The sequence below is a fragment of the Nesoenas mayeri genome, assembly GCF_963082525.1.
Source record: "Nesoenas mayeri genome assembly, chromosome: 24".
NCBI classification, from domain to species: domain Eukaryota; kingdom Metazoa; phylum Chordata; class Aves; order Columbiformes; family Columbidae; genus Nesoenas; species Nesoenas mayeri.
Window position 1 is genome coordinate 3,505,293 of NC_137546.1, and position 14,635 is coordinate 3,519,927.

Consider the following 14,635-nt stretch of genomic DNA (forward strand, 5'->3'; position numbering starts at 1 on the left):
CCGGCCGGTCCGCGAACAGCGCGGGAACCCGCGTCCTCACCTCCGCCTGCCGAGCTCCCTTCGCTCCCACCCGCCGCACTCCCGGTTGTCCGGCTTGCTCGGATTTTCCCCTTTAAGCTTTTACCGCCGATTTTTTGTTACTATTCCATATTCTTTTAGTTCTGCGCTCTTAATCACCGATACAGTTTGAAGCTTGTTTCTTCCCTTTGTTCTTTTCTGCCTCCTGTGAATGTTGCTTTAAATGGTATTATTTTTTTTTCCTTTGCTCTGTTTTACGTGAGGGGTTTTTTATTGTTGTTGTTGCGTTTTTAAACTTTTCTCGATATGACTTTGCGACCAGCCAAACTTTGTACGTCTCTAGGTTCTCTCACAACAGAAAAAAATTCCCGTGGTTCTGTAGGGTTTCCTAAAAATTTCAATGAAATTATAGGAGCTTTAAAGTGTTTCCTCTCTCCTGGCCAGCCTGTGGATAATTTCTTTAGAAGTAAGAAGCAGTTTCTGTGCAATATGTATTTCACAGGAATTCTGGGGCCCAGAACAGAGTTGGGAAAAGGTTTTTCTTTGGAGAAGGAGGCTGGTGTTAGAGAACATTGTGTGTTAGTGTCCCAGGACCCCGACTCGCACAGAGCTCTGCCTGGAATCTCCAGGAACGGTGCCTCTTTAGTGAGATATATGGCTTCATAATTAGCCCCTTGCATTTTTTCATGAGTGCTAGCATCAGCGTTCTATGATGTGTTTCCCTGATTAACAGCTGCTTTGCAACTATTTCCGTGTGCCACCGATAACCATATTTGTCAAGTTAGTCCTGGCAGAGCGCTGATTTCTTACTAAAATGCAGCATTTCTGTTTGAAGGGGTTTTCTTGCTCGTCGCAGTGCAAGGCTTTTAAGTCAGCCCTTGTTAAAACGTAAGTTGGCTTTAGCCTGCTGCTTGTTAACAGGATTCTGGGTATCTCCTTTAGAGTAGGAGTGCAGAAACCTTTCACAGACAATTTAATCTTCTGAGCCTTGCAAACATACAGCCGTACACTGAGGGGGTGTTGCTGTAGGCTAATATATTGATCAGTTCCATTTGCCCTATAGCTGTGGCCTTCTGCTCTGGCTGAAATAGGTTGAGTGTTTGTTGATACTGCCATATTATTATTTTTTAATACACTGGAAAAAATTAATTCCAACTTCTTTTACATACGTCATGTATATTGCCAGTGTTGATTGCTTCCGCACATGTAATGTAAACTGTCTGTGCATAGTTCATGGCCTGTGCCGCCTCTGCTTAATGAAAAGAAGTGTTGCATTTAAACAGATACAGATCCACTCAGAAAGACAAAATACCATCCCTTGCAACGTATAATTCAGACCCAACCTTTACATCACAGGTCATCTCAAAGTCTCAGTCTATCAACAAATGCTGTTTAGTAATAACCTACAGAGGGTTCCCAGTATTAGGAAATCTATTAGAGCTCTTACAGGCTGCGCTCCTGGTGGCTTTTGATTCTGTTTTCCACATAGAACTCTGTTACCGAATCACAGAATCACAGAATGTGAGGGATTGGAAGGGCCCTGGAAAGCTCATCCAGTGCAATCCCCCCATGGAGCAGGAACACCCAGATGAGGTTACACAGGAAGGTGTCCAGGCGGGTTGAAATGTCTGCAGAGAAGGAGACTCCACAACCCCCCTGGGCAGCCTGGGCCAGGCTCTGACACCCTCACTGAGAAGAAGTTTCTTCTCAGATTTAAGTGGAACCTTTTGTGTTCCAGTTTGAACCCATTGCCACTTGTCCTATCACTGGTTGTCACCGAGAAGAGCCTTGCTCCATCCTCCTGACACTCCCCCTTTAGATATCTGTAAACATTAATGAGGTCCCTCCTCAGTGTCCTCTTGTCCAGCTCCAGAGCCCCAGCTCCCTCAGCCTTTCCTCACACGGGAGATGCTCCACTCCCTTCAGCATCTATCCAGCTGTAGGACAAGACCTGCTTCAGGATTCCACCCACCACTGCCACCACTCAGAAACGTGTCTTTGTGTATCATATCACAGCAGGAGAATTGGTGGTGGGATACCAAGTTCATGGAATTGACTTGCTTTTAGAAGCCAAATATGTTGCCTTTCATTAAGAGAAATATGTACCCGATCCCATAGATAAAACCAGTTTGCTGGCCAGTGTGTGCTGGCAATCTGAGAATCAGAGTTGTGATACAATGCACATTACTCGACGGTGTCCTAATAATATAAAAATTCGTAGAAGTGTTACAAGTGGTACAGAAGTAGTATGGAACAGTCTTACCAGTTGAGTCAGAGTGCTATTTGCTGCATGATTTTTTTGGCTATACACAGAACTGCAAAGTCTTTTCATCTTCTGCCTCCTGGTTCTGTTGTTTAAATTATGGACTGCAGTTGCCCTTGTTTGTGCAAAGAAAATGATCCATAGAAGGCAGGAAAGTTCTTGTGTGCGTTTGTTGAAAATATTGGCATTTTGACGTGGCCAAAATTGCTTCATAAGTTGCTCATGTATACAAGATGAATTATAAAAATGAAGATGTTTCAGCTCAGCCTATGGGAGGATTGTTCAGAGGTAAATGCAAACACAGATACGAGAAACATGGGATTATTGGGAGGAGGAACGCACATCCAGGGTTCCTTTTTGTTGTTGTTTGTAATTGTATTTTGTTTTAAGATTAAAAACTTTGTGAATGTTGGAGGAAGTGATGCAGGGAAGAGATAAAGTAGAAGTTTATTTTGGAGTGAAATGGATTACTGAAATGTTTACATTTTTACAAGGCAAAAATAAGTTTTAATAAAGAGTTAGAATCAATAAAATGCTCGCATGGTTGTGATTGAAATAACACAATGAAAAAATACTGCTTATTTCTTACAGGTTTTTTAGTGCTTAAGAACTAATAATTAAATATGAGAGCTCGCAGAATTTCGGGTCTGCAGGCCGCTTGTGTCTCTGGCTCCCTGGATGTGGGAGGGAGCGCTGAGGAGTTTCTGAAGAAACAAACAAGTAATTATTGTTAGAAGGAAAGTGGTTTTGATATGTTCGCATATCTGTTGGTCTGCTCATTTGGGCATCCTTCTTATTCAGCATATTATCTTAAGGTTATTAGTCTGGGCGCTTTATATTTCTGCATCTGGCATAGCAATATCAGCACAGCTTAAATCTGTGATTTGCCTGTCACCTGCATTTCAGCTGGAGACAGATCAAGTGCACATAAATGAAACCGAAGTGTACTTTATATGGGGTATTTTACTATAGGATTTTATGGCTCAAAATTACTGAGTGTAAACTTAGTGGGAAAAATGAAGGAAAATAAGAAAAGGAAAAGAATTAAAAACACCCCATTTATTTTATCCTCCCAACTTTGAAGTGTGCTGGGACCTTGTCACATTCCCGTTAAAATAAATATGTCAATTTCATCTCTCTTCCAAATTCATTTATCATGCTTTTTTAAAAGGTGTTTTCTACTTTACCTGATGTTTAAATTGGATTCACTCGTTTATGCTGTTCTTTGCTGTATCCCCCATGTTTTTCTTAAATGAATTAGTAATGACAGCGTACTCCATCATACCCTCTCTACAGCCACTTTAAGGGAAGCCTGGTGATCTAAACCTTTTAACCTATTAAAGATGATTTTCCCCAATTGAATCAGACCCACCACAGGTGTAATAACTAATCATTTAAACTACACCTGCTATTATGTATTTTTAAGCCATTATGCGTGTTGGATAGATGATAATTCATGTTTATTGCATTGTCCAATGGATCCGTTTTGCCTACACTAGCCTGATTAATGTATTTAAAGAAATAAGAGATGCAATTTAAAAGAAAAAAAACATTGATGGAATGCACTGAGGAGTACATTGAAAGTGCCATTAAACCCATCAGAACTTTGCTCTCTGACCAGAAATGCATATTTGAAGGGTGTGATTCAAACACAAAGTGAAACTTGGTGATTTCAGTGGCGATGCTATTTTTTTCCATCTTTTTGTGCTGTGAAAAGTTTTGAAAACCTTTTTGGAACTGAATTCCAGTGTATTTTAAGATTAACTCTTCAAGACCTACCTGACATAGTTCTGGCATATAACCACGGTTTTAGGAGAAGGTTCATGCCGCTGTTTGAGGAGGAAAAACCTCTTTCGTGCACATGCGTGGTTATTTTTAGCTCTAGAGGAAGGAAATAATCTCTTCCACTAGTTCACATGGATGTGTCCATCTCTTAAGTGCTGGTAACTTCAGGCACTTTATTCCCCAATGCCACAATTGCAACAGATGTCTTTGTATGTAATGAAGGTGAAATGGCTGTTTTTCACTAGTGCAGCACCACATATTAATATGTCTAATAGTATAGGACAGTATGTGGAAAGTTCACCTACCATGTGAAGGAAAAAATCAAATACCTTTTGTTGGCATTGAGTGGAAATGTAAAAAACTAGTGCCATTGCCATTGATGCCATTGAATATTATCCTATACTTTACCGTTGGAGTAAGTGTCTTGTTTTAAGTGCTATTTCACCTTAAAGAAGGATTTAGAAGTCAGTCTGTAAACAGAAGTCACGTGTGATTTCTGCCAATGTGGAACATAAATTTAACTACTCACCTTCCCATTTACGTCATGAAAAGTGTCTTTTTTGGTATTTTTGTTATGTGACCCAAAACATGTGAAGTTGTTCCTTTTCCAGTCATGACAAGCTGAGGTTTATTTATTGCTTCCAGGAAATTAGAATGAAGTCAGAAAAGGCCTTAATGTCTTACAATTTGCAGCAAGCTTCATGTCAGATAGAAAGGAAGCATTTGTACTGGTAAACCTGCTGTTCCAGGTCACATGCATTGTCTCCAGGTTACCCCCAACTACAGGGGCCCACTTAGGTAAGAAGATCACAATATAAGTGACAGAAACCCCTAAGAATCTTAATGGAGTTTTTTGTGCAGATTGAGCTGCTCCAAGAATAATTCAACAAGAAGCTTCTAGGTTGAAATGCCATAATTGTGCTGTCTGATTAGAGTTGAGCCACAAACTCAGATGCTTGTTGAACCATTTCTGAAAGTTGGATCAGTGTCAGCTCCAGACTGTCTCCATATGTTGGATGCGCTGCCTTACTTTGCAGTACAGAATGCATAATGTAAAATAGGAGTTTGACCATTCCTAACCCGGCTCTTTTCTCTCTTTCTCCAATCCTCCTGCCCTCGTCAGATTGTGACAGCGGTCAAGTTTTTACAGAATCCACGAGTCCGCCAAAGTCCTATTGCAACCAGAAGAGCATTTTTGAAGAAGAAAGGTATGGACTCCTAAGTTCGTGGTCTCAGTAATAGTGAGAAGCTTGAGTTAGCCTAAAGCCAAAATGTATTGCTATGGAAAATTAGATGTTATGGGCAAAGCAAGTTGTCTCAAAAAAATATTTGAAGTTTGTAAGAAATACCAGTATCTTTTCTTTCAAACTGACTAGTGCAATATTGGCACCAGATGTGGAATTGTAGAATACAGAAGACACACTGGAAGTGTTGGGGTTAACTGTTATCACATCTTTTCTGCAATTAGGACAGTTTAGAGTTGTGGACTAGTTGGTCAGTTCCAGCCTTAGTGACATTGGCTTTAGAATGACCAACTTATAGGTGAAAAGGTCAAATGTTTCCGAAGAGAACCAGAGAGAGGGATGAAGGGCGAAGGACTTGATGAAAGTAAACAAGGTCATGTTAAGGTCAAGCTTGGGGTCAACTTGACTTTCAGGCTGAAATGGTAAACTACTGACTGAGTTTAGCCCTTTTCTATAGCAGGGATAGGAAAGATCTTGACAAATCCTATATTGTTTTAGACAGATAGAACATACTTTGGCCATTGCCTACTGAGAATTTATTTTACTTTCTGACTCATAGCAGAACTATCTTTATTCCTTTTTTTTCTTTCTGAAGTTTTTAGTCCACAACTTACAGTGCTTTTCAGATGAATTTCGCTCCATATTATGCTGTCCTTCTGGGACCAAATTGCTTAGATCTTTACTGCAAGATGTAAATAATAAGGCCAGTCTTACCTTGGAGTTAATTACATGCACTATGGAGCACTTTAAGCTGTTGGAATGATGCTGAAAATACAAACTCCAGGCTTCAGAGGGGAGCAACACACTTCACTTATGTATTGAAGTCATAAGTACTTGAGGGTACATCAAATTCTATAGCTAAAGATCTCGAGTTTTGAAAAGTAAGGACGCCTATGAAATATATATTATTCTGTTTGGGATTATGAACTGTTTATTGAGATGCCTGAGACCTGACATCATGAGATGGAGAGTTCAAGTAAAGGCACCACTTTGCTCATCTTGAATAACAAAGGACCTAGAAGGGAATGGCAGTCTTGTCTTTTAGCAATGATGTCATTTGGAGCATGGTCCTCTCACTGCTTGTGCTGGTGCCAGTCAGAGAACATTCCAAACACATAGGTATGTTGCTTGCCCTGCCCTGCCATCAGAATGGCATTAAAATTTGGAGCCTGTTGGCCGCTGTGCTCCATGAGTTTTTCCTTGAAATATGTGGACCTACGGGGAGTAATTAATCATAAAAGCTTGGGGATTTCAACTCTATCATCGAAGCAATGAAGCAAGGGAAAGCTGAGCCTAAAAGCTGTGCTGATTACCCGGGGTAACCTGATACAAAATCTATTGTTGCCGAGAGATCCTTAGCCCCCAGTATATCGTGCAATATTATAACTGCCTGATCTTCTTCTGTGCTGACAATGACCAGTTATTCCTCATTTTCTCTCTCAACACAGCTGGGTTAGAATTTCATTTGCAGAAGGTATTTAGAGCAATTTAGAGACAAATGTCTCTGGTGTTTGCTCTGCACTTCCCCACCGCAGGCTTTGCTGAACAGTTTTTAGTATCAGGAGCTCCATCTAATCTGTTTAATTTTAATAAATCCCTGACTGGGAGAAGAGGAAGGGTGGAGAGATGGAGGCACAGGGAAACTGTGGCCCGGCTAATACTCCTTATGAATTACTTGGCTAATAATTACTAAAGAGCAGAAATTGTTTGGTAGAGCTGTGTGTTTGTTCATCTTTGTTAATTAGCCCTTCTTCCCTTTGTGCTAATTGTTTGTTTAAAAACTTAACTGTGGGAGACAGGAAGGAGCAGGGGCCAGTAGTGCCCATACCCAACAGTCACTGGAAATATGGCCATATGGATTCTGAGCACTGAGTTTACAACGTGACCTCCGTTCAGTGCTCGAGAGCAGAAGGTGCATACTGTCATGGTACCTGTGTGCTCTCACAGATAGAGGCAATTCTTCTTGAAAACGTAAGTGTCGTGGCCAGTTTAGTCCTGAGTAAATGAGGAATTTCACGGTTCGGTAGGCTATTTCCCCTATTCTCTGATATACGGTCATTGTCATCCCAATGATAATGTTTATCCCCATTTTGCAGATAGTTGGGCTGTCTGGTAGAGAACTCCTCACTGCCAGTCAAAAAAGCATTTTCTGTAGAGAAACCATTGCAGTTACAAGAGCCCCTTTTAAACACAGAGGTTACCCTTGTATTTTTTTCACGGTTACTCTCATCCAGGTTTCAGCAGATCTTTTGCTGGACCTCAGAAGAATTTCAGTGGAGGGGAATCTTCAGATCTATAGATAGTTGTACACCATCTGTGAACTTGACTTTTGTAGTTATTTTAATGGAACCAAACAGGAGAAATCTATGACTCCCCACTATAGGGGCAGGACCGGAGCATCAGCTGTGGTCGAGCTTTCAGGTCCTGCAGTCCCGGCTTTGCCTGCGAAATTTCACTTCTGAGACTTGCAGAGGTAGTTCTACCTTGAATTATATTTTTTTTTTCTTATTTTTTATTAGCATCTCCTTCCTAAAAAAGAACCAATCAAATTTTATTTCTATTTAATATCTAATGCAGGGGTTTGTTTAATACATTTCAGGGCAGTGAGAAATGCAGGTTCCTTCAGGCTCATCAGCTGGACAGGGTTTGGTGTCTTGTGAACAGCAGTTGCAGAGGCTGAAAGCAGATTTTCCTGGTTACTCGTGGGTCAGGGGTTTGCTGAACTGCTCTATTCGAAACACGGGATGATAGTGTTGATGACAGTTGGAGAATGAGGGTGTCCCAGATTTGTAAAAGGTCTTTCAAAAGTCGGATGAGATTTCTTTGTTGTCTTAAGCACTTTTAAACTCCCAAATACAGAGGCATTAATGAGAAACATGAAGTTATTAGAATCATTTATCATTTTCTTTGAAGCTTACACTGGCATTTTGTGTAATTTATGACATTTCCTCCTTTTTATCATGAACTTCTTCAGATGAAGGAAAAAACAGCTGTTTCCCCTCAGAGTATCTGAAAGAAAAGAAAGGAAAAAAAGCTGTTGTTTGTTTTTTGTCCAACTCGCTGATTTTGCTGATGACATGCCACAGAATCGGCGGCGCCTTGGGAGTAATTAGACAGCACGTGGGGTTTAAACCCTTGTGGAACTGTGTCTGTCATCTCGCTGTTGTGCCTCAGATGTCCTGTACTGCTCGGTTACCCAGCTGGTAACTCATGTGGTTTGTTCGTTTTGTGTTCTCTGAATCTGTAACTTCTTGCAAGATAGAGAAAGGGGGTGGAAGTGCGCTATGCAGATGGAGCTCTATTTTCCAGGGTGCTGTAATCTTTTGGGGCAGGGAAGGGAATAACTGCTAGGACTTATATGTAATCCTGGATAAAGGACTTTTTTCTTAGTTGCTTGTTCCTTTAATCTGTCAAATGAGTACAGTAATGCCTTCCTGGAGTGGGATTGTGGGAACAAACAAAAGCATACGGGGAGCTAAGAAATTACAGTGATGGGAGAACAGAAGTGCATTAGGGCAACTAAATGTATAATTGTTGAGTTATTTTGGGAAAACGTCCACCCAGAAGGTTGGACAGTCTTCAGGAGATGCACTACCTGGATTGGTCTTTTGTATAATATATATATATATGTAACGTAATGGGCTACATGCTTCTAAAAGCAGTTGTGCTCTCACTTGGTGAGATGAGTTGGAAGTGTTGGCCTTTTACATGTTGTATCTCCTAATCTGTTTCATTACTTTGGCTGATCGGAAGCGAGTTATTGCGCAGGGTTTTCCTGTAGGTCTTGCAGAGTTTTTTGCAGTGCATCAGAGTTCCAGAGAAAATTGCCAATGTCAAGGTGCCAGGCTATGGTGATTTCTGAAGAGATGAATTATTTAATTGTACATGGCCCTTCCCATTCAGAGCTCAAAGACACTTGATTCCCTGCAAACAAATGCTGTCAGCCTCAGAATTTCCAGTAGAAAACAGACTTGTTTTTCTTCCTCTTTCTATATTCTGCATTCTTGGAAGTTGAGCCCCATGTCTTTACTTCTTTGCCAAAGAAACCCAAGTGGATCACCTTGAGGACCTGGGAGAAGGGGCCCAGCCCACTGCTGGAGGGCTTTAAAGGAAGAAAATTCTTCAGCAGATTTCAATTTAGCCCTTTTTTATTACTTTTCTTTTTTATAATTTAAGTCCATTTCATGAGGCAGTTTGCATGTCCTTGAATGGAATCTCGTTACCATGAAAGCTTTTTTAGCATTGATTTCATAACAGTCTTAATTTAATAGCACCGTCATTACTGAGAAGCCCTGAGAGTGAGGCCCTAGCTTTCCAGGTCACTGACCTTTTAATTACAAACCTTGTTCTGATGGCCAGGTTATCGACTGGGCAGCTCCCAACTCCTGCCCCCAGCATGGAGATGAAAATAACTGCCTTTCCTCCCCCACTTCCAGAAAAGGGAGGAAAAGAAAAGTAACCTCTTGTGTTTCCCAAATTAATTTTCTACCTCAGCTTTACTTTGTAATTAATTCTTTAACATGTCTCAGTGAAGCTCAAACAATTTTTACAAAGCTTTTTCTTGAGAAGAAAATACAGTGCAAGCCAATAGAGTCCAGTGACAACTCATACCAAAAAATGTAGTTAGTAACCTGTGCAGTCAAAATATCTACTTGAGCCAAACTACTATTGCCCTGCAAACCTTATACTTTTCTAGAAATGACCACGTTTAATACAAGAACGTGTGATTAGGCTGTAAGTGCAGACTATCCAATGAATGCTAGGTGATTTGTCCTTCTCTTCAGACTTGCTGACAGGGTATGGATTTAAGAGACGGTGAAGTAGATAAGACTTTCTGATTATTAAAGAATTTTGGTGTTCACGTAGCATCAAGTAAGTCCAACAACTTGTATAGACTTACAGAAATGACTGTACAGGTTAAATGGAAGTCAGTGCATTCTACATTTTCATAACACGTTTCATTTGAGGATCCTAGAGCAGTTGCACCCATTGACCATTGGACGGAGCATGGTTGGTGGTGTCTGTGGGGTTATCTGGAGCTCACTGCTTAACATCACAACATGGTTTTTAGGAGAGCAAATGAAGAATACTTTGTCTAAGTCATCTTGCAGAGGGAGCTTTAGGGATAGAGAATGTAATTACTGACTAAAAAAATTACTAAGATTCTTGAAAAGCACTATGGGATATTTAATTACTAGAGATGCTCAGGCCTCTGTTTATGACTTTGAAAGACAGCTAATGTGCCTTCTAATATTTTGCTTAGGTTAAAGAAAAGTGTCCTACACCTGTTCATGCAATCAGTTTGTTCTTTAGGTGCCTTCTGTCCAAGCTTTGGGTCAATACAACCCTGCATCAATGGGGAAGTCTGGTTATATCCCAAGGAACTTCTTAGGGATCCAGAGACTAAAGAGTGAATGAATGCTTTCATTGCTAACAAACTCAGAGCAGTTCCTATCTGAATCAGCGTTATCGGTAGTCGCATCCATTTTTGGCACTGTGCTCTGTTTGCCCAGTGCTGATAATGTTCAACATACACGGGAGGTTCCCACTGCTGGAGTCTCATGATCCAGAAGAACAGATGTGCTCATGATCCAGAAATTAGTTCCACAGCTCTGTATTTTCTATTAGGTGCCTTCTTTTTTCCTCCTGAAAATGATTGAGAATCCCTATCCATCTGCAGTGACGGAGATGCCCCCCCTGTCCTGCCCGTCTTCTGTCTGCAGATCTGTCACCTGCTGTTCAGCACCAGCCTATTCATCATGCTGCCTCCTCTCCCCATCAATTTTACCACTGTTTGTGTTATCTGAACTTGTCATGAGCTTTACGGATTTTCTTGGCTTCTTTGGCAAGAAGAGACCCGCAGCAATAGTGCTAACAAAATGCGATAAACTAATCAACCTGAGGACATCCCGGAAAGTGTAGAGTCTTGCATCTGGGTAGGAACAACCCCAGGTTCCAGTATGAGTTGGGGAAAGACCTATTAGAGAGCAGCGTAGGGGAAAGGAACCTGGGGGTCCTGGTGGACAGCAGAATGACCATGAGCCAGCACTGGGCCCTTGTGGCCAGGAAGCCAATGGTACCTGGGGTGGATTAGAAGGGGGTGGTCAGTAGGTCAGAGAGGTTCTCCTGCCCCTCTGCTCTGCCCTGGGGAGACCACACCTGGAATCTTGTGTCCAGTTGTGGCCCCTCAGTTCCAGCAGGACAGGGAACTGCTGGAGAGAGTCCAGCGCAGCCACCAAGATGCTGGAGGGAGTGGAGCATCTCCCGTGTGAGGAAAGGCTGAGGGAGCTGGGGCTCTGGAGCTGGACAAGAGGAGACTGAGGGGTGACTCATTAATGTTTACAGATATATAAAGGGGGAGTGTCAGGAGGATGGAGCCAGGCTCTTCTCAGTGACAACCAGTGATAGGACAAGGGGTAATGGGTACAAACTGGAACACAAAAGGTTCCACTTAAGTTTGAGAAGAAACTTCTTCATGGTGAGGGTGGCAGAGCCTGGCCCAGGCTGCCCAGGCGGGTTGTGGAGTCTCCTTCTCTGCAGACATTCCAACCCGCCTGGACACCTTCCTGTGTAACCTCATCTGGGTGTTCCTGCTCCATGGGGGGATTGCACTGGATGAGCTTTCCAGGTCCCTTCCAATCTCTGACACTCTGGGATTTTGTGATTTCAGAGAAGAGTCCAGAATCACCTTTGCCATGTTTTTGTAGCTTGAAAATTATTCATAAATTGGAACAGACTGGTTTGGTGCCCAGGAAGTTGTGCATGTGACAAAATATTGGTTGTAAGCTTAATTTTAACAAATAATTGGAATGTCATGGGTTTAATGATGTCTCTCCACTTGGCTATCTGACAATAACTATGTAATGTAAAAGAGCCGTTAAAAATGGCTTTGCAAAATTAACTCCTATTGCTCACTGAGTGTGTTTTGAGTCATATCTGCCTTGTTTACTGTCAAAATAATACTTCCATTCCTGGTAGCACTGAAAAACCAATATGATTACAGCAGAGTGAGTTGGAGTGCATTCTAGAAGACAATGCTAAAATAGTCAGTTATATTCTGAGCCCTGAAATTGTCAGCCATAGTGATGGGCAGAAAAGGCTCAGACCTTTAATAATTTATCTACCGTGTTTTCAAGTGAAAGTGGATGCAGAGTGCCGAACGAAAGTCACTTCTGTAGCTCCAATCTAAGGGCAGGCAGTGGAGGTGGGAGATACGACTACTTGCCTGGCTTTGGGCGAGTTACTTGTTCTCATCTTGCCCATCTGTAAAATGCAGTTAATTATCACTTTTGCATTATTAACCTAGCAAGATTTATGTTGGCCGTGTTTATAAACTGCTTTGATATGCTTGTTTCAGAGTTCTTGGTGCTGCAGCATGTGATTTTTTCCAGTTGCTCGCTGGAGTAAGAGCCACCCTTGCAGAGAGGTTCAGAGTCTCCTGTCAGCTGAGGATGGGAGGGCAGAGCTGCAAACTTCAGAATGTCAGCATGTCAAGGCTCAGGCAGATTGCGTGCAATCCTAATCCAGCCCTGCAGCTTTGACCTTTGAAGCAGGCTTCACCTTGAGAGAGTTGAAGAAATCTATGTACATTTGTATAAAAATATTTTTGCAATAGAAGGAATTTGTTCTTCGTGGTCATCCAGCCCAGGGTTTCCCCACAATCTTCCTGGAGCGAGTAAAGGAATTCAGTTCTTGATGTACTCTGGGAATGAACCTGGTATTCTAAGTCTAAAGAGACAGCCTTCTCTCTTGAGGCTAAAACCGAGTGTAATTAGGATAGTCTGTGTTGCTCTTCTGCTGAAATCCATCTCAGAACTAATGACACTTTCCTGCTAGGAAAGATAAAATAAGTTCCTGTATGAGATAATTCTCTAGATTCTCTTTGACAACATTTCTACCCTGTTTAAAACGATGTCTTGGCTGCCCGTGAACATGAAAATTCTACTGTTTGCTTTTCTGCTACACACTGTTCCCTCTTCATTTTAATCTGGGGCACAGTCGTTCTTCCCTTAGTCGAAAGGGAATTTATTCTTTGGTTCGTTCTTTCTTATTTTTTCTCGTGGAACCTAGTCCAGGCAAGACTCCACTCCTAGGAGAGCAGAGAATTCATTCGCAATGAAATCTGAGGCTCTCTGAAGTAAAAGCTGTTGACTTTGTCATACCGTGCAAATGTGCATTGCTTTTAGCAAGACAATAAAGGGTAAATGGGGTGATCTCTGCTCCTGTGGAGAGGTCGGCTGGTTACATTACACAATCTTCTAGAGCATCTTGCAGCAAATACATGGGTTATATTAAAAGTTGCAATCATATCATTTTTTAAAAGTAAATTGCTGACCTTATGCAGTGGAATCAGCTTTATTGAATTTCGCCAAAAATGCGTTTATAATCCCCCCGCCCCCGCATACACATGATATTCATGTCCTTGCTGCCCATGTGGAAATGTCCCTTTTTATGGTGATAAAATTAAATTTGTCTTTGTCTCTGCCTTGCCTCACCTTTTAAGATTCCATCCTTAAGAGACACTGGTGGGTATCTGTACCAGAGAATGAAGATGGCAATATCCCTGCATGGCTGGCTGGCTGATGGGGAGCCAACTGCCACAGAACAAATAAATAAGCTTTTCACATTTAAAGGACAAAGTTGAGGACAGGTGCAATGTGGGTATTTTTCTAGGAGTGTTGTGGCCTTAGCATAGGTAAGAATTTATTTAGACTTGGAAGTACTATGTTTTACTTCTCGATTTTTTTCTAATTGCCACACAATACGAAATGTAAAATCCACAAATAGTTATTGTGCCACTCGTGGAATACTGTGTTATGTGTCCTCCCTCGGTAATAAATAACCATAAAACCCTCTAGTCTTTGGCCACTCGCAGCCCCCTTGCTGAATTCACTCGAGGGAAAAAAATAAGTGTTTTGCAGCATGCTCAAGAATTTAACAAACATAGATGTCATATTTCTGTGCCACTTTGCTTGTTCAAAGTACTGTACGATTATTAACTGACTAAGCTTGTGACACCTTTTGTGAAATGGCAAGATTATACGTTTAATGCACTTCTAATTACATTTTCTCTTCTTTGTTAGACCTTTATATTCTCCAAACAGTTCCAAACTCCAAATTTCAGTGGGAAACAGAGGAAACACCATCCCCGTTTTAGATGGAGAAGTGGAGTCAGACGTATTAATAATGGTTAGACCTGAGATAATTCTTGACTCTCAGTCATATATATATATATAAATATAACCATACTGTGCCATACTGTCAGTGTGATGTACCAATTTTATAGCATTTTCAGTAAAACTACTCAGAGCACTTTCTTGTTTAT

The 14,635-nt window shown here is 41.4% G+C and overlaps 1 protein-coding gene across 3 annotated transcripts in view; it reads left to right on the forward strand.

Moving 5' to 3' along the window:
* PEX14 (peroxisomal biogenesis factor 14) overlaps positions 1-14,635 on the forward strand; it is a 67,073-nt gene that overhangs the window by 26,583 nt on the left and 25,855 nt on the right. For 2 of the 3 annotated variants that reach the window (XR_013923259.1, XM_080358631.1), the window contains exon 3: positions 5,190-5,274. The exons of the other annotated variant lie outside the window; for it this stretch is intronic. Coding sequence is in view for 1 of the 2 variants with exons in the window: in XM_080358631.1 (XP_080214757.1) it covers positions 5,190-5,274 (85 nt within the window). In the remaining variant the exon portion in view is untranslated. The remainder of the gene's footprint in view (positions 1-5,189; positions 5,275-14,635) is intronic. 3 annotated transcript variants of the gene reach the window in all.